General features: G+C 33.3%; 3 protein-coding genes across 3 annotated transcripts; 2 read left to right on the top strand and 1 right to left on the bottom strand.

The window, feature by feature from the left end:
- Nucleotides 1-242: 242 nt before the first annotated feature.
- MONOS_14145 (Rab2d) lies at nucleotides 243-2,330 on the bottom strand (the record flags this gene model as incomplete). The annotated part of the gene is made up of 5 exons (XM_067866924.1): nucleotides 243-1,238; nucleotides 1,540-1,646; nucleotides 1,756-1,901; nucleotides 1,969-2,209; nucleotides 2,303-2,330. The coding sequence occupies 5 exons, from the start codon at nucleotides 2,328-2,330 to the stop codon at nucleotides 1,167-1,169; spliced, it is 594 nt and encodes a 197-aa protein (XP_067726763.1). The 3' UTR covers nucleotides 243-1,166.
- Nucleotides 2,331-2,472: 142 nt separating this feature from the next.
- On the top strand, nucleotides 2,473-3,268 carry MONOS_14144 (uncharacterized protein). Its single transcript, XM_067866923.1, has 2 exons — nucleotides 2,473-2,569; nucleotides 2,637-3,268. Exons 1-2 carry the CDS (start codon nucleotides 2,492-2,494, stop codon nucleotides 3,033-3,035), a joined length of 477 nt encoding a protein of 158 aa, XP_067726762.1. The 5' UTR covers nucleotides 2,473-2,491; the 3' UTR covers nucleotides 3,036-3,268.
- Nucleotides 3,269-11,382: 8,114 nt separating this feature from the next.
- Nucleotides 11,383-18,307, top strand: MONOS_14764 (uncharacterized protein; the record flags this gene model as incomplete). The annotated part of the gene is made up of 3 exons (XM_067867594.1): nucleotides 11,383-11,464; nucleotides 11,662-16,617; nucleotides 16,713-18,307. The coding sequence occupies 3 exons, from the start codon at nucleotides 11,383-11,385 to the stop codon at nucleotides 18,305-18,307; spliced, it is 6,633 nt and encodes a 2,210-aa protein (XP_067726761.1).
- Between the last annotated feature and the right edge of the window lie 2,449 nt (nucleotides 18,308-20,756).

Raw genomic sequence — 20,756 nt, 5'->3', positions numbered from 1 at the left:
GTCAATTTATGTAATATAAATTAAGGCAGAAGATTATCAAATATGTTTCATATAACACTTATTTAATGATATGAATAAATAAAAATTGTTTAAATATCATAAAAATTCATTTTTCATTAAAACAATTTTCTCGAAACCTTATTCATCAGGCTTTTTCATAAAGAGTTTAATTTATGATTAATCTTCAAATCAAGAAAAAAAACATGAGAATAATTGAAATTAAAAAGAAATATACTAATTAATTCAATGCCTGTCATTGTGTTTACAAGAACAAAAAAGTTAAGCATCGAGCTAATTCAAAACTCTCTTTGAAAATAAGAATTACAGGTGAAATGACATTACAGTTTCAAAAAGAAGAAGAAGAAGAAGCTAAAAATTTTGAATGTTCCATTTTAAAAAAATTCCAAAGTTTGCTATTTTTAACACTTTCTTTTAAAAAAGTGAATAATTATTAAAACAGAAATAATATAGAAAAACTCTATTTATAAAAGAAAGAGAAAATAAAGAAAAGAAAAAGAAAAAGAAAGAATAGAAAAAAGTATTAGAAGTTTAAAACAATACGCAAAAATGGAATGAAAATTTACAGCAAAGAAATAATATATAAATTGATAAATATTTAAATAAAATAAAACAATTGATAAATTAAGCACTTTACAAGGCAATAAATGTGAAATGGTTGATTTGAATTGGCAGAGAGATAGAGAAAAAGAAAGAGAGAGAGAGAGAGAAAGAGAGAAAGAGAGAGAGAGAGAGAGAGAAATAAAGAAAGAAAGAAAGAAAGAAAGAAAGAAAGAAAGAAAGAAAGAAAGAAAGAAAGAGAGAGAGAGAGAGAGAGAGAGAGAGAGAGAGAATTCTTTTTTCCTGTTTTCAGGGCGAAGTGAATGGCTTCATAGAAACTATGAAAAATGCGCAAAAAAGAAAAAAAAAGCAGATGAAAGTGGAAGAAAAGAAGAATGAGAGAAAATAAATAGGAGATGGAGAGAAAGAATGAAATAGAGATTGATTGAGAGAGAGAGAAAGCAAAAGAGAGAAAGAGAGAAAGAGAGAAAGAGAGAAAGAGAGAAAGAGAGAAAGAGAGAAAGAGAGAAAGAGAGAAAGAGAGAAAGAGAGAAAGAGAGAAAGAGAGAAAGAGAGAGAAAGAGAAAGAGAGAGAAAGAGAGAGAGAACTAGCAGCATTTACGCGGAGGAGTGCGCTCTTCTGCGATTTCTATTATTTCTGTTTCCTTTTTTGGAATTGCCTGAAGAAAAATCGGAAAATGAAAATTGGAAAATGAAATGATGATTCAACAGGAAAATGTCAATGAGATGTTTTGTTGTGAAAAATATAGAAAAAAGAAAAAAGAAAAAGAAAAAATTGTAAGGAAATGAAATAAATATTTATTAATTAGAAAAAAGAAAAAATCGAAAAAAGACAAAAAATAAAAATTAAAATCAAAATTAAAATAAAATAAAAATAAAAATAAAAACGCATGAATAAATAAATAAATGAATGAAATTTAAAAATAAATAAATAAAGGACGTTGATGCAAAATTTCACACTTTTCTTCCGAGAACGCTTTCCATGATATGATGCGCCAAGCCGAGAAATGCCTCTTCCACACCTTCCGCAGTTTTGGCTGAAGTTTCATAAAAAAGCATGTCATGATCTGAATAAATAGGTAAACAAAACAAAAAGAAAAAGAAAGACAATTTTAAAAATATCATAACCGTTTAAGAAGCAATTAAATATTGTCCGGAAAAAGATAACTTTCAAGCCTTGGGCAAAATGCTCGCCTTCCTCACGAGGAACTTCGCGTATTTCAAGATCAGACTTATTTCCAACTAGTGCAATTACAAGGTCATTGGTGCAATATTTCTGCAAATCGTCCATCCATCTGATTAAATGATCAAATGTTACTCTCCTGAATTAATTTTTTGTGGTTTTTATTTCAATTGAAAACATGAATTACAAAAAAAAATTAAGCACACCTCGAAATATCATAAACAAGTAAAGCTCCAATGGCTCCGCGATAATAAGATTTAGTTATAGAACGAAACGATTCTTGTCCGGCTGTATCCCATATATGCACTTTTACAACATCACCATTCACTTCCACTGTTCTTGTTCCAAATTCAACTCCAATTGTCATATCATGTGCTGGGTTAAATCTATTTTCAAGGAATTGCAAAAGGAGACATGACTTTCCAACAGACATATCACCCACAACAACTTCATTTTCATTTTGTTGAATTTAAAATAAAAATTTATAAACATCAATTTATATCGTTTAATTTATATATTTCTTATGGAATGTGTGCACACTATATTTTAGAACTGGTATTTGGGCCATATCCAAACAAATAATGTTTTATTCTTTTATGAGACAATAAATGGGTTAATTAAATTATTTATTTCCTTCCCAGAAAATTTTTCATTATTTTGTGTGTTTGGTATTGAGAAAAGTTAAAAAAAAAACGAATATAAAACTTTACATAATTATTTTTATCACTGATGAGTTTTTTTTATGTTTTGTCTCCTAATTCCACAACAGAAGATGAGATAAAGGAAATGTTTAACTCTGATTGTACAGTTTATTTTTGTTTTTCTGGTAAAGTAATTCTAAATGCTTATTTATTTTTAATAATGCTTTTTTCAGGTTTCAATCCTTTTGGAGGAAATAGAATCGTGGATTGCAAATACTTCAAAAAAGGCTAGACAAAAAAAATTAGAGCAATCAACAAGAAAGCTTCTTCCTGTTTCAAAGTCAGGAACAACAGAAAAATCTGTGAAGGCTTCAAATCAGAATTCCATAACGACTTCACAACTACAAATTCAAAATAAAAATGAAAGCGAGTGTGAAGAAATAAAAATATTAGATCTTTTCGATTCTGCTGGTAATCCAATGAGATTAAACGAACATGCGACATTAAAAGCATCAGAATTTATTCAATCTCGTCAAATTTATTCTGCAAATTATAGAGGAGCTCTTGACCCTATTCCAGCTGTTCAACCATCAACGAAAAATGCATTTGGCACAAAAACTGTTAAAAAATGAACTGGAATGGTATTTATTGCGTACAAAAGAAAAATTTTTCAAACTGAAAGAAACTAATTTATATTTTATAAGCAATATTTTCAAAATATAATGGAAAAGTTTGATAGTTTTTAAGAATTGTATTATTTTTTGTTTTTGTTTTTGCAATTCAAGTTTATATAAATAAAGTTGACACTTCGTTTTTTGATTATGTTTTTTTATTGATGAAATAAGAACATAAATGATAGTCTTTTTGACTAAATGAATTTCTTCAAGTTCAAATTCTTATCACAAACGAATTTAACTTTTATAGCTGTTTGCAAAAGTGTCTAAAATGTTTCTCTCGAAAAAAAAGAGAAGAATTTAATATGTAAATTAATAAGTAATCTTCATTTATTTATTTATTTTTTTTTTTTTTTTTTTTTTTTTTTTTTTTTTTGTTCCTTCAACAAATTTGAATCTTTTCGTTATTCAATCATTATTGTGTTTGATATTTTGTAAAAATGTTAAACCTTTTAAGGCATCATGAAAAAAAGTTACACATCAGCGATTTTTTTATAAAAACTGATTTAAAACAGTCAATATGGCTGATCCTTTTTGAAATCAAACTTTCATTTAAGTTTTGATCAAAATTTTGTTATCAATGGGATTTTGAAGAAAATGCGTTGAAATAGGGAACACTTATTGTTTATGATGATGTTATTGCAGAAACAAAATTTTATCATAAATCCAGTTGGGATAAAATTTTTGATCAAAACTCGAACGAAAGAATGATTTCAAAAAGGATCAGCCATATTAAAGTTTTAAAAACAATCAAGAAATTTTTATTATAAAAGAAATAAAAATGTATGTATTTATTTAGGAAATTTCATTTTATTTTTTGAAATTTCAGAATCTGATTAGCAGTTTGCTCAACAACCATCATCAATTTCATCATCTTTCTCATTCTCTTTGTCAATTGCTTAATAAATCATGATCTCATCTTTTGAAGGATCTTGTTCAATTACAGCCAACAGAAAGACTTTTTTATTTTTGTTCTTCGTGATATTCATTGTCATCGAAATATTTTTAAGGTCACAAAAATTATTTATTGGAAATATTTTTATCATTTGAGTTTCTTAAAAGAGTATTTTCATAAATGAGTTTTTTTCTATGAAATTGTTGATCCAACAATCATCAAAATCAAAATCAATGAAGTGAAGTGTTTCTTGATAATTATTTTTTTAAATTAAATTATTTTCCACGTTTTTCTGATAAACACTTCTTATGAATATTTTGAAAGGAAAAATGAGACATCAAAAATAATCACCCATTAGGCAAAACCCAAGTATCAAACACTTGTAACTTACGAAAAAGAACAACGAATATATAAGTTGTTTAATTCCTAAGTTTTTTTTGAAATGCATAAGATGGATAATAAATAAATCGACATTAGAAATTATGTAGGGTGGTTTTTTTATCCGGACAAAAATTAAAAATTTAAATATCTCAACAAATATTCAATATTAATTTCCAGCAATTTGCACAGTTGTATGTTAGCATATATGACATCGATTCATATACAAAATTTTCATAGCAGTGTTGCATTTTTTTTGAAATAAATAATTTTTATTTTTGAAAATCCGACTTTTGATGAATTTTTCTATTGAAACAAAATGTTTCAATTTATCCCATATGTATAAAACTTATTTTTTCCATGATATTAACAATTCTGGTTATTTTTTATTTTCCACAATTTGCTCTTTCTAACGGAATGAAAATCTATCATTTTTGAAAAATCATTGTCAATGGGACAACTTAAAAATATTTTTTCTTAAATGAAGGAGCATCTAACTGAAACCAACACTTGCATTAATTAATATAATAGTTATATAAAATTACCACAAAGTAATAATTAAAAATGATTCAGTGAAGATTCCAAAAAATAAATTTTATTCTAATTTCAATGAAATTGCATATTAAAAATCATCAATTATGAAAACAAATGATGCTTATAAAATACCTTCTGAATCATTTTTAATTATTACTTTGTGGTAATTTTATATAACTATTATATTAATTAATGCAAGTGTTGGTTTCAGTTAGATGCTCCTTCATTTAAGAAAAAATATTTTTAAGTTGTCCCATTGACAATGATTTTTCAAAAATGATAGATTTTCATTCCGTTAGAAAGAGCAAATTGTGGAAAATAAAAAATAACCAGAATTGTTAATATCATGGAAAAAATAAGTTTTATACATATGGGATAAATTGAAACATTTTGTTTCAATAGAAAAATTCATCAAAAGTCGGATTTTCAAAAATAAAAATTATTTATTTCAAAAAAAATGCAACACTGCTATGAAAATTTTGTATATGAATCGATGTCATATATGCTAACATACAACTGTGCAAATTGCTGGAAATTAATATTGAATATTTGTTGAGATATTTAAATTTTTAATTTTTGTCCGGATAAAAAAAATGTCCGGATAAAAAAACCACCCTAATTCAATGAATTTCATTCGTTAAAAATGACTGTTCTGATAATTAATGTTTTGCAAACAACGACACTTTTAAAATTTTCGAGAAAAGAATGAAATATTGCATGATAAATTTAGCACTTAAAAGATGATGATTGCTTTTTCTTTCCCTCTTATTCAAATAAATTAATATATGAACTGTTTTATTGACATTTTTCTCAGCATTCTGATTTGAGAATTTACGATGTTTTCGTGTTCAAAAAATCAATCATCTTTTTTGTTATTTTAGTACTCAGATCAAAGACTTGCTGGCCATGATGCGAATATTTTATACCGATCGTTTTAAGCCACAGCATCATCATTCCACATTCCTATATTATTATTTTTTCTTGTTTTTAACTTTTTCAATTAAATTCTCGACCTTTTTTCTCATATCATTGTTTTTGCTAAAAACACGATTTTCGGAACAAATATGAATTAGTGCAAATTTTTAGCACATAAAAAATAAAAACAAGGTGTTATTTATTGTAAACTTTTGTTTAATTTTGAAATGAAAAAGAATTGAACAAGAATTTGAAGCGAAATGGCAGAACATATAAAAATTTTGATCTGAAAATTGTTCGTCATATACAAATATTTTGTTGTTTTTTTTTTGAGATATCATTTCATTTCAAATTTCTTTTTAATTCATTTCAGTTAATTTTTAAACAAATGAATACATATCCCAGAAATCGCGTTTTTTGAAAAAATGTGTGAAATGAGAAAAAATGTTTAAAAAACAAGTTGGGAAAGTTTAGAACAACTAAAGCATATTAAAATTATATTGATAAAAGCTTTTGAGACTCATAACTTCCGATAAAAAATATTTACTGGAAAAGAAGTAAGTCAATGATCAAAACAAAAATAAAAATTCATTTTGATCTTTATATAAAACTTGAAATATAGAAAAATTATTCTGAAAAAGCAAATTTGAACATTTCAAACATTTCAGGTTATTTTTAATTTATCACAGTGAAACATAAAGCTGAGCTCAGGGAAAAAAAGAAAAAGGTCTGGATAAAGAAAAAAGATCAAGATGAAATTATACGGTAAATAAAAATAAATAAATAAATAAATAAAAACAATAAATATAAATTTAAAATCTTTACGAAAATCTCCAAAAACACATCATTACATGCACATCTCTCAGAACACATTGCCGCAAACACGTGAATGTACGAGGACATTCTCTTTTCCAAAAGCAAACATTTTCATTCACTCTCCATTTTCAATGCAATCTCAAAAAGAAAGTCCCCAAAACTGTTCAAGAATTTCATTCAATCTTGTTCGAACACAACTTCGAATTCATTTTTTCTTTCTTTGAAGCAAACAAACAATTTGTTTCCACGGAACATTTCATCATACTCTTTTTCTTCATGCCCGATGAAAATTCATTCTAATTCAAACGTGATTGAACATTCTCAAACACACTCTATTCCTTCCTTCAAGCTCTTTCTCTTTTTTCGTTCTTTCTTTTTCAACAACTGCCCATTTCAACATTCCTCCTTTGCTTTCCCCTCTGCTCACTCCATTTCCCAAACCAAACACCAATTTTTTCCACAAGACATTTCTTTTTTTCTTTCATCTCTCAATCTTCACTCAGCTTTTTTATTTTCCTCTGTTGATCCACATTCCACTCCTCTGACAGGACATCCTCATTCTCATCTGCATCACAGCTGAAGTCATTCAGCGCACACTCAATAAACAACAGACTTGACTGCTGATGTGGGTTAGTTGAATAAGACAGTTGATTTGATTGTCCAGATTGAGTACAATGAACATGTTATTCATATTGAGCGCATTGAGAAACAACAGGTTATACAGCAGGAAATAGAGACTGTTGATGTGCATATTTCTAAATGCGCTCTTCAGGAAGATACAAAAGAAGCACAAAGACAAAAGAACACATCCATCAGACACAGAAACCGCCTCCTTTCATTTTCTTTAGCTTTTAAAATGAATACCAAAAACTTGTTCTCCTCCAATCACTAAAACAGAATCTTCATTCGTTTCTGATTCAATTTCATCTTCATTAGTGAAAGTGGATGAAGTTAATACATTTTCTTGAGAAGATGTTGAAAGTGGGTGAGGGAATGCGACCGAGGATTGTTAATGCAATAATGAAATGAAGTGCTGAAGTGTTCTCATTGGACAAAAAAGAGGGGGAGAAGAAGAGGATGAAAAAGTGTGCAAATGAAAAGACGTTGAATATTTGAATTGGGATTTGTTTGAGATACTCGTTAAGACCTAACCGTGTGATTGCGATTGAGATAGCTCTTCTGATCGCACTTTCTTTGCAATTTGATTGAGTTTATTGGTTAAAATGTCAGACGTCAGCTGTGTTTGAGGCAGGTGTCTTAACTTCTGAACTGTTCTGTTTTTCCTTTCTCTCATATTTCTCTTCGATCACTTCCATCTCTGCTGTTCAGCTAAGCCTTCAGAAGAATCGTCTCACTTTCAAATGGAACCTTTTCTCTCCTTTCACTCGTTTCTTATTCCACTTTGTTCATTCTGGCTGAGTGAATTTCCTCTGTTCACTTGAATACTCACTGGAAAAGTCAGTCATTTTGACAATATCATATTTGATGTTGTTTTTGTCTTCGCTTTCAGTGCAGTTGAATAAAGAGCACGTGACTGTTATCCACCTCTGGCATCAAAGGAATATCCCAAACCTTGAAGAAGAAAAAAGTGAATGAGGAATGTTGAGTGCTCAATTTTGTAATGAAGAAGAAGAATGAGATAGATGGTCTTTGCGCCAATATTAATTTTTGTTTTCCTTGAAAAACCTTAGGTGGAGGGCTTCATTTTTTGCTGTGACGCATTCTTCTGGTCTGATCACATGAATTTTTCAAAACAGATCCTCGGCGCATGAATCGATGTCTCTAACAGAAGAAGGATTATTTCTCTGCTGAATGATTGCAATCATATCGCCTGGAGAACTTACTCCACCAAACAGCTTGCATTAATCTAAGTTACCAACAGAACACAACACCCACTGACCAGATATAAACAGCGTAGGTGTTGAAAGACTTGTAGTTACACAGCTGCTCAGGTTCTTGATTCAAAGGGGTCTTTTGAAAAGTTCAACAAAAAAAATGAAAGATTGAAAAAATATGAACAGAAAAATGTGTTTGTTTTTATTTGAAACAAACAATAATCCCTCATTCGTCATTCATCTCCATTAAAATGACTTCTTATTCCTTTTTTTAACACTTTCTTGTGAAAGCAATAACACCATCTCTCATTCGTGTCTTTCACTCAAACACGATTCTTTTCATCGCCATCTGTCTGAAGCAATCTTCCTCTAGTCGAAAAGTCCGGCAAATCTCAAATTCTATATGATGCACAGAAGCGTATTTCTCACAGGTAGATGAGCGACTGTTCAGGATGATGTTGCCTGGTTTGATGTCCCTTCATTCAGAGGAACAGACACACATAAATACAAATGAGGACTTTTAATGGAAAAGTGGCAGTGTTTTCAAAGTGAAAGAAAAGAAGAGATTTGTTGCCTTAATTCAAAGAAATTTTGAGAAATGAATAAAGCAAATATATAAGATATTAATTCCTTAGAATTTTATTCGCACCATGAAGATAATCCAGCCCACACACTTCAAACATGTAGTTTCAGACAATTCTGACGAAATTTCTTGAAAATTGGACAGATAAGAAAAACATGTTCAGATTGACTTCATCAATTGTTAAGTGAAACCAATGTCAAGTTTGTCTGGATGTTCTTTGTTATATTCCCCAAGAGTCAGCAATACAAGCAATACAATATTTTGAATTCACAAAAAAAGTCAAAAACAACAAAACACAAAAGTCGGCACTTCATTATTGTCATCTTCACATCAACATATACGTTCTTCTCAAAACGCAGATTATTAATAAAAAAGATTCGGATTTGAAAATAAACATTTAATTCACCTGCTTTGCAAAATAATACAACTAATAATCTCAATACTGCAGTAGCAAGACAGCAGTATTGAATTCATATGAGGATTTTGTTCAATGAGCAATATTCACCGTTTCGACTATTCCATCTGAATCTTTCGTACAAAACACAATGTCGTCAAAAAAATAGAAAACAAAAAAATATCAACAAAAATGAAGATTATTGGTAACTGCACATCATCCGAATTGGATTTGTCCTTTTCTCCAATAAAACACATCACTACAACATTGCTTTTCTGTTTAAAACAAAATCCATCCATTGATATTAATATCCTTTTAAAAACCCAAACATCCAATCGAGAAAAGAAAAAAGAAACACAAAACTTGAAAATAGAACAAACGACAATGACAATGAGCCACATATGTGTGATAATTTTAATTGTTACCAAATGACTATTAATTTTTTGGAAAGTTTGAACAAAATTTCGATGAACAAAGAAAATATAATTCTAAAAAAAACATATTTCATAAATACAGAAAACTCAAACTTATCAAAAAAACCAACCTTGTTATCATCACTTTTATTCAACATGTCAGTGAACTTTATTTTTCCTTATCAAATAAAAAAAATGCTTCAGAGAATGACTGTTTACAATTGTTATTTGTGAAAAACAATTTTTTTCATTGAGAAAAAAAATTGGAATCAAATAACAAATATTCAGATTACATGATACGTTGAATATTCAGCGGCAACATGCGAATAAGTGTGAAATGAAATAACACATCAGATTTTGACTTGGAAAAAATGAACATAATCATTATTTGTCAGTTTTGCATTTTCAAATCTCAAATGAGTGAAGATCCACATTCAAGCAAACAGCTAAATTGAATTATTTTATCACTTTTTTGATATCTTTGTTTGTCAAAAAAGACAACTTAATTTTCATGAAAACACATGTATAATTTTTTCTATAAGACCCATTATATTTTTTGAATAATCAAAAAACAAAAGAATTTCATTTTTCGCGACAAAAATAAATCGTCTCTCACAGTTTTTTTTGGAAACATACAGATGTTAATAGTTCTATTCTATTTAAGCTTGTTATTTAAGGTTTGTGCATCAAATGATTGCTTCAATCGCCATTTTGAGACTTTGATGAATTATGAGACAAATATCCCATTATCAAGCCCTTCTCTTCATGAATCCAGTCAAGTCAATAAGAGTTCATTGATAAATCAGTTCTTTTATAAGGAAAGCGAGGAAGAAAAAACATGTCTAACTTCATCGAATCACCAACAGTTGTTTAATCTCGTCAACTCTTCAGTGGATTTGAATCAAATGAACTTGTTGTCAAATTCAAAAACATGCTCCCTTAGCGGAGATTCGCTTTCATTGATGAATATCTCGAGTTGCAGTTTTTTCATTTCGTCTTCATCCTTGAGTTCGTTCATCACATCTTCAGGCAAAGTCACAATGTCAAAAATAAGAATCGTGCTGGATGATCGTTTACAAGCAATCAGACAATCAATTGTTCATATAGCAAAGCACGGTTCATTGACAATTAGCAACTCAGTGATGAAAAATGTTGCATTGGCAGAATTGGATGGAACAGTGTTGTATTCTGGCAAGGCATCAAATGTTGTGATGCATAACTGTCATTTTCAGAACATTTCAATTGTTCATCATTCAGCAGATATCCTTCACAAAAAACATTCAACAGATTATATAGAGGTTTCTTCTTCAGATTTCATAAACTGCGTTCAGCCCTATTACGGATCAATTGTATCCCCATCTTGCATATCTTTCATAGTGAAAAACTCATCTTTCAATTCATGCCAAAATACTATCATTGTCTCAAACGAGTCATTTGATCAGAGACAGTCTTTCAATGAAGGAAACATTTCATTTATTGATTGTTTCTTCAAATGCTCATCTCCAAAAAATGCTGGTGGAGCTTTGTATTTCTCATCTGAAAATGTCATCTGTCTTGTTTCGAGATGCCATTTCAATGAGTGCTCCTGTGGAACAGAAGGCTCAAACTTCAACGGTGGATCAATGTACTCAAGTTCATGTAGAAAAGTTGATGTTTTTGATTCAAATTGCACAAATTGCAATTCAACATATTGTTGCGGAGGAATCACATCAAATGATGACAAATCAGTTGTTATAAAAAACTGTCTTTTCTTCAATTGTCGTTCAATTCACTATGCAGCCATTTTAATCATGAATACAAATGGTGCATTGATTGATTCAGTAGTTGTCTCTGGATGCAAGGCATCAAGAAATGCAGGAATGTGTTTCTGGTCTTCAAATGGAAAGGGGTTTGTAACTGATAGTTGCATAAAAAACTGCGTTTCTGGTCTATTTGGTGCATTGCTGTATACAATGTCATTTGGAGAAAAACATGGAGGATCAATCAAATACTGCTTTTTCAATGGAAATAAGGCAAGTAACTCAACCAATGGGACAGATATTTCATTCATCGGAACTTGGGTTGGAAAAATATCTGATTCAGATGTTGTTGGATGTTATTCAACAAGCAGCCATCCTCGAGTCGTAGATGGCATAAACAACAAGGATAATTGGCTTCCAGATGCTGTCACATCTTTAAATGGCTTTGATCAGTTGTTTGTTTCCTGGCTGAGGGGAGCAGATGAACCTGGCTGTGGATATCGGGCTAGACCATTCAAAACCATTGCACATGCATTAATCAAGCGTTCAACACAAAATGTGGTTGTTTTCAGCGGGCATTATGAAGAAAACAGTATTTCAATTAATTCGTTCAAAATGGAATTCATCGGACACAGATGCGACAACTCGGTTGTTCGCTCCAGAGATGTGATTTCCGGAAAGTCACTCATTTCAGTGGAAAATGGAGATCTGATCATTTCAGCATTCACACTCATCCACGATTCAGCAACCTCAGCCAGTGGCAGTCTTTTGTCTGTGAATGGAAATGGAGCTGCACGTCTGGATGGATGCGAGATTCGAAGCGAATCTGATAGCCAGGCACAGTCATTCAGTCGATCTTTGATTGAAGCAAAAGAAAGATCAACAACGATCATCAACAATTGCTTGTTCAAGCATATCTGTATGGAAAATATTCCCTTGATTTCAATGGAATCTGTGAACGATATTACCTTCTCAGGATCAGTGTTTGATGGCATTGTGCGAAAGTCAGGAAACGGTTCATTGGTTGAAGTGATTGTGGATGAGGGTGAGAAATTGAGTCTTGTGGATTTCAGGATTCGCGACTGCTCGTGTCTTGATGGAAATGGGGGCGCATTGATGGTGAAGATGAATAATGGAAGCGAAGTGGCAATTGGAAATAAAAGCTCAAATGATTTTGGAAGTGGCTTCGAACAATGCAAGGCAGAGAAAGGAGCAAATGAAAGAGGCGTTGGAGGAGGAATCATGATTGACTGCACAGCTGGAGGGAAGGCTTTTGAATTCGGAAATATCAACTTCACAGTGAACAAAGCTGTATATGGAAAGAATGTGTTTGTGGTTGCTACAGAGCTTGAAGAGTTGTGCTCTCGCTCAAAGTTTGGCTTTATTCTTGATGAGAATGTGTTGGATGAGCTGATGGGATTTGAGGAAAGCGAAATAGGTGCTGCAATCCCTTTTGTTTTGTTTTGGAAGTCATTTCCTTTGATTGTGACTGTGAGCGGATCAGCTGGTTCAGATCATCTGAGATGCGGATTTTCTGTTTCTCCTTGCAGAACATTGCAATATGCTGTAAGGACTCATTTCAGCTCTTCCATAAGAAAAATCAAATTTGTCCCTCCTTTCAAGTTTGATTGTCCATCAGTTTTTGATGACTGGGGATATGATATTTCTGTTGAAAGGAAGGGAACAGTGATTGAGGTTGTTGAGGATTCATCGTCGCCTGAGAACGGGTTTGTTGAAACAAGAATAGACACAGACATTTCAAATATCTCGTTTTCTCTTCCATCCTCGTTGCCTCAGAGCAAGCCATTTCTCTGCTGCACTTCGCATTCGTTGAGTCTCCACAACTGCTGCATCGTTCCATCCAAAAGTGATGTGGTTGTTGAATACAGCTTTTGCTGTGTTCTCAATGGAACAATGTGCCTTGATCAATTCGAAATTGTGGACACATGTTTTGGGAGCTTTTCAGCTATTTGTGTGAGCGGAGAGAATGCAGAAGGAACACTGGATGCAGCGTTTCTGAGGAATGCCACAAGTAATTCAAAGGAGGGTCTGGTTGCTGCAGAGGAAAGAGGATCCATTTCCATCCAAAACTCAGAGTTTTCATCTTGCACATTGGACAATTGCAGTGTCGTGTTCAGCAAAAATGGAAAAAATATGAATATCACAAACACTGATTTTCATTCAATAACACGTCAGAAGCAGAATGGTGCTTGCCTCTGCATTTCGAGTGATGAAGACTCTGCAACTGTGCCTGTCAATCTTTCGAATTGCGAGTTTGTGAATTGTGGTGTTGAGTCAGAATCAAATGGAGGAGGAGCAATTTATGTCTGTTCAGAAGATCAAAGCTCATTAGCAGTCGAACAATGCAGTTTCACTTCGTGCCATGCACCTTGGGCTCAGCAAGGTGTCACAAAGAATGGAAGAGGGGGTGCACTTTTTCTTGATTTGTCTGGAGAGAATCCCTCATTCACAATTGCAGATCCCACATTCTCAGACAACAAAGCAGAACATGGAAAAAACATGTTTCTGAAGTGCAACGATCTGAATTCCACTGTCACAAACGATAAATTTTCCTTTCTATATGGACAGATGGCCAGTGATGAAACACTTTTTGATGGAAGTGATACGAAGTTTTTGAATACTGATCTTTTCCGATTCCTCATCAAATATGAGAGTGGAACAGTGTTTGTGTCTGAAGATGGTGCTGATGTTTTGAGATGTGGAAGCAATGAAGATCCTTGCAAATCCTTTTGGAAAGGGATGAAACAAATCAAGTCCGATTCTGATGAAAAGAAAATAATGCTGAAAGGAGAGTGCTCAATCAGAGACGAATTTCATATTTCTGATTTGGAAATTGAATCATCTACAATCACAATCGATGAGCCTGAAATGAGCACTTTGATGTTTGAGAATGTGTCTCCTGATGAAAAAGTGTTGCTGAACGTTAATCGCAAGGTGACAATTAATCATGTTCGAATGTCCACAAGCTCAGATTTTGTGTGTCTGAATGATGCTCTCATTGCCGGCCAAAATGGAAACATTACAATAATGAGTTGCCAGTTCTACTCACTTGCTCCACATACAAATCCCCTTTCCGTTGCATTTGTACAAATTCTCAATGGATGTTTGATGATTCAAGATTTGGAAGTGGAGTCGATAAACATTGGGCGAAGCATGATTGATACATCCAACAAGGTGAATGTTGGAATTATTGACATGAAAATCCAATCAGTGAATCTGACTGATGGAAGTCTTGTAGATGTTGTATCCATTCCAACAAGTGAAAGAAATGAAGAGAAAAAACAGATTCAAATCAACTCTTCCTCTTTTCTTTCAGTGAACGGAAAGAATGATGAGAGCCGTGTTCTGAGTTGCATCGACTCCACAAACACAAATATATTCTTTGTGTACTCAAACTTTTCTGGATGCCAGTCACCAGAAACACGAAAAGGAGGATGCATTCTCATTGAGCTGTGTGAGGGAGGCTTATTCAACTTGAAAAAATGCCTCGTGGAAATGTGTGGATGTTCCACAACAAATGGAAGGGGAGGTGGACTTTATTTGAGAACAGAACTCACAACAAAGCTCAGCATGCACATCGAGCCATTGAAGTTCGATTCAAACACAGCCCAGGTGGGGCGAGATATGTTTGTTGAGTGCATCAATCTGAACACACAAATAAATGAAACAATGTTCAAAATGGATTTTGATCCGAGTGTTTTTGTTCGTCTGAATGCAATCTATGGGATTGACCGAAACGAATTTTCTTCCGAGCCTGTCAATCTTCTCGACTTCATTCTCATATTCCAGTCAGATACGATTGTTGTTAGCTCGGAGCAAACCAAAGGAGGGAAAGACACGCAGCAGTGTGGAACTCTTGCACTTCCTTGCACCACCATTGGCTACTCTCTCATCCATCTCACCCATAAAGTGGACAGCAGGCTTCTTGTCGACTTGCAGAGTGTGATCGACTGTGAAATCGAACTCTGTGACGCGACCTTGATGTCTCGAAAGAAAACAGCTGCTTCAATAGAAATAAAGGAAATCACAGAAATTGAAAAGAGTTGCATTGTTAATTGTTCTGGCTCAGTTGCTCTTAAGTTGATTTCTTTCCACTTCCCAACAGAAATAACAACAGCTCACTCCTCATTTTTTTATTCAGAGCATGCAGCCCTCTCAATTGAAAGTTGTCAATTCTCAGGGAAAGCAAACATTGACGAGTCACACATTTCATTTGCACTTGTGGAAATAGTTAGTTCAGAACTGAGATTCCTTGATCTCTTGATTGAAAACATTTCTGTGGAATATCCTTATCTGATTCACATTCACTCGTTTTGGGGGGATTTGTCTCTCGATAAGCTGAGAGTGAATGCTGTGCAAGTCGAGAAGAATGCGGTATTTGTTGAAGGGAAGGAAGATGGAAATATCTGTGTGGCTGGAGAATCTTTCGATTTTCTCCTCTCAAAGTTCGAAAATATCAGCATTTCTGGTGAACAATCAACAGTGATTCATGTTGGAAAATGTGCCAGTTGTGTCAGATGTGCAAATATATCGCTGACTCACAAAAGCGTGGCAAACAAGAAAGGAAGTGCTTTGACAATGAGTTCATGTCAAAACATTTCTCTTGATTCCTGTTTGTTTGATGGGACAATGGATGTTGGCGACAAAAGGGATGAGCTGAATGCTTGGCAAGATCAAGTCTGCCGATGGAACGGATCAATGGTGGAACCGAAAGACTCATCAGTAGCAGTGAAAGACACTATCATATCGAATGCCTCAAATGGAGGGTTGTCTGTGTGTGGCGGAACCGTTGTCATTGAAATGGGGTTGTTCGCAAACAACAATCCAAGATTCTCAAAATACCCATCTGTGAGAAGAAACATTATCTGTTCAGATTCAGGATCACTGAGCATCACAAGTTTGAAAGGAGGAGATGGATGGGAAAGAAATACCTCATTGTGGATGCTGAATGATGTGTGCGGTTTTGGAGGAATTGTTTCTGAAAGGGGATCATCATTCTTCATTCCTGTGCTGGAGAGTGTGAAAAGCGAAGAGAATGGAACAAATACAAATCTCAAATTTGAAGGATCGCTTTTTCTGCCTTGCAATTTGTCATTCTCTGTTCGTTCAAAGAAGGTGAGGAGGAATTGATTGAAACATTCAACTTCGAAGAATCAGACTTTGAATCAGAAAATGCAGTTGTTGGAGTGATTGATACAGAGCTTTTAAGAAAAGCAGGCGATAGAACAGAAGTGTCAGTGAAAATTTTGTTTGGAAGAAAAGCTTCACCATCATCCACTGATTCATTTATCCTGAAGAATAAAAGTGAGACTGAACCAAAGGGAGATGAAAAACTCGTTGAAGGAGAAAGAGAAGGAAAACCATCATGGGCTCTTATAATCGCTGTTCTATTTGTTGTTCTATTCTTTATTGTTCTAATTGTTGCTATTGCTTTTATTGTTCGGTGGAGAAAGCAAAAAAGACGGACTGAAGAATTGGAAATAATTGTGGAAGATACTGTTAAAAAGGATCCGAAGGCTTTTGAAATGGTAACAATGGAGATGTCTCCAGAGGAACAGTGGAAGAGAGCAGAGAGGGAGGCAGAGAAGAAGAACGAAGAAAGGATAAAGAAGAGAGTGTATGAGAAAAGCTTGTCACATTCAGAGTCCTCTGAACATCTTCTTTCTGAGAGTGGCTCCACTGAATACATCCTTGGAAGAGACTCAGACAAGATTCCTCAATGGATGTTAGAAAAGGTGGATGAAAAAGAAGATGAAGAGACAAGAAAGAGAGCACCTTCACCATCCATTTCATCCACTTCAACAACAGACACTTCAGACACAGAATCCACTTTTGTTCGAAGGGAAGATCTGTGCCCGACCACCTCATCGATGTCAAATCTGGTGGATGCAATGGCATGCTCATCACCTCACGAGAAGCTGATTGTGGACTTGAGGGATTCATTGTTCATGCTGCTGCATGGAAGAAATGAGAAGAAAGAGATGGTGATTGGGAATCTGCAAGAGAGGGAGCAGACAGCTGCGCAGGTCTTGTTTTGGGTGGCCAATCTCGCTCAACACTCATTTGATGAAATGGAAAATCCTCTTCAATCACTCACCAACTTGAGTCCTCACATTGTGTTGTTTTCGGAACATATGGTGATCTGCATCGTGATGCACTCTGACTTCTCATCTGATGATGATTCTGATTCATCCTCAATCTCATCATCAACAGTTGTGACATCTGCCAGTGGTGATGATGAGGACTCCCTTCCATCATCAGCATTTGAGGATGAGGATGACTTCAGGAAAGAGTGCTTGAGGTGGAAGGCGCCTGAGCTGCTGATCAACAAGAAGATGGGGGCAACAAAGGAGTCAGTGTCATTCTCGATCGGGATGATGTTGTGGGAGTGCCTGTCCCTTCAAATCCCGTTTGGTGAGTATGAGGCAGAGGTGGCAGGACAGAAGATTGTGAATGGAGAAAGACCAAAACTCGGGATAGTTGAGCAATCGCATTTGAGCTTGGTTGTGAGATCCTGTTGGAGTGACAATTTTTCTGAGAGGATGTCCCTAACTGCTCTGAAAAGGGAGTTCATCCATCGCATTCCCGAGGGATGTGTGATGCTAACGATGTCTGATGCCATCGCTCTTGAAGAATCAGGTGAAGATGAAGCCAATGGAAGCGCAATTGAGAGCGGGGATGACGGTGGCACACTGTTTTCAAGATAAAGATGGATTTTTTGCAGAAAAAAAAAGTAGAATCGAAGAAACCAAGCAGGAATTTTGATTAAAATGAAGGAGAAGGAGAAAAAGAGCGATTAATCAATGAATATCATTGAATAATTCTTGCTGTCGAGTGAATTAACGCTGTTTTTGAAGATGTCTTATTTATGTTGCTGTTGGAGATGTTCTTTATTGGAATGCTTCATTTTCAATGTCAATGAGTTTTCGTTAATTCATCTTTTTTTATCTTTTTGTGGTTATTTTATTCTTTCTGTGAAAGGAAACAATTCACATACATTTCAAATAACAGCAAAGTGAAAAATCATCATCATGTTCTCTTTCATCAATATTCCTCAGAGTATCTCTTTGATAAATAAAAACATTTTTCATCAAGATTCTTTTTTTTTTTTTCTTCAAAGAGGCTCAAGAAAATACAAATCTCTTTCTTCTTCTTCTTCTTCATCTTCTGTTATTCACCTCTTTCAGCTTATCTTCAAAAAGTGTTCTGAGTCCATCATTTAAATAGTTTTCTTCTTCTTTTCTTTCTCTATCACAAATCTATTTTTTCATGTTTCCTCTTTTTTTCCTTTATTTCCTCAAATTTGATCTTTCAACACATTTTTCAATTGTCTTTGTATTTCATTCCCGCTTTTTGAGTTTTTCTTTCTTTTGTCTTTGCTCAATGCTTTCTCTCACACACATCAGAATAGATCGGTTAAAGCCGCAGCATCAGTTAAGTCAACGAAGAAGAAGATCAAAGATGGAATGATATGTTGAATGAAGTTTCTATCTTTGTTGTTCCATAACTTTAGGCAAAAATGTGTAATTGTCAATTCTTCTGTTTATATATCAATCTTCTTGGAATATTCTGTGAATGAATGATTTTCCTTTATTGAAAGGATTTCGGTAACTGTATTTCTGATGAGAATGATCTTCCTTCAAACCCGTTTGAGATTTGTTGAGAAAATAACAGAGCATTTTTCCTTTTGAATTTTAGAATGATTGCAAATCTGAAGAAGAAGAATTCTCATTCCTCATGTTCGCAAAACACTCAAATTCTAATGCCTATTTTCTTCAATTATCGAAATGTGTTTGATGTTATCAATTCATCTGAACCAGATAGTTACCCATTTCTTCTTTTTTTGGTTTTCCGTAAATTAAAAACATTCATGAATGTTCCAAATTTCAATTAAAACATTAATGCAAAACCTTCCAAGAATTTAAGTCATTTTCATTTCTTCTTTTTCACCAATTAAATGTTGGAACCACTGATTGATCTCTGTTCATCGAAATAACCTCCCAATTCTTCAAAAAATGCCTTAAAAGACGGACATAAATTTTTTTTCCCTTTGAAAAAAATTCATGTATTACTTCTTCGTCTTCCACTTCGCTGTCTCATATGAAACATTCGTTCTGAATTTTTCTTCAGATTCTGTTGAATAAGATACTTTCACTGACATTGACTGATGCTATTGGCTCAGGAAAGCTGTTCAGGCTTTAAATAAACAGGAGAAAAATAACTCAAAATGAAAATGAAACATAAAGAAAGTGAAGAAAAAACCAAACTCAAAATATTTGTTTCCATTTAAATTGTTATTTCCAAGAGGAGGCAGAATAAAGAATAAAATCATTGGAATGTCTTCAGTGAATAAAGGCACATTTTTGTTGTTCTCATGCAATAATTTTTGATATAATGCTCATTTTTAATAATGTCATCTTGAAATACCTCCAGCCATTTTCAAGTGCTTCAAACATGAGAATGAGCGATTTATTAAAGTCATTCTTATTTAGGAAGCATGAAACATCATCCTTTTCAATTTTGATTTTTCTTCTTCAAAATCGCATTCGATGTTTCAGTTGTTTCTATTCTTGAAAAAATTATATGCAATTTAACGAAATTGCTTATATTTCACCTCAAAAAAATAAAGGGTTGTTTCTCTCATCATTTTGTCAATTATCATATTTTATTTTGAAATTGGAACAAATCGAGGAAAGGATAGAGATCATTTTTTTTTTTTTGAATTCGAATATGATGCTTTGAAAGAATTAGTTGATAGAGAAAAAATCATTTGTATAAATCAAATCGAGAACAAATATGAGCAAAGGAAGAAAATCGGAAAAATGAAGTTTTGAGGAGCAAAATCTGTCAATTGTGTTGAACAGTTGATTGAAGAGGGGGAAAGGCACAAATTTATGCTTTAGAGAATTTAATATTCATGAAGAAATTAAAAAGAAAGAAGAAGATGAAAAAAACCAAGAGATATGTTTCATCGTTTCAATCAAGTCGCATAAGATCCTTTTTGGAAAAGGAGAGAATTCATTTGCAGGCGGAACAAGAGAAAATATGGGGAAATGAAAATGGCATCACTTCACCACAAATAAATGGAGATTGCAATTCCACGATGATTATGTGGTTTGAGTGATTTTTCAATAAAGAAGTCATCAAACTTGTTTG

The sequence above is a fragment of the Monocercomonoides exilis genome, assembly GCF_001643675.1.
Source record: "Monocercomonoides exilis strain PA203 chromosome Unknown scaffold24-1337568, whole genome shotgun sequence".
NCBI classification, from domain to species: Eukaryota; Preaxostyla; order Oxymonadida; family Polymastigidae; genus Monocercomonoides; species Monocercomonoides exilis.
Note: the sequence above shows the minus strand (reverse complement) of the source record. Positions and strands in the feature narration are given on the sequence as shown.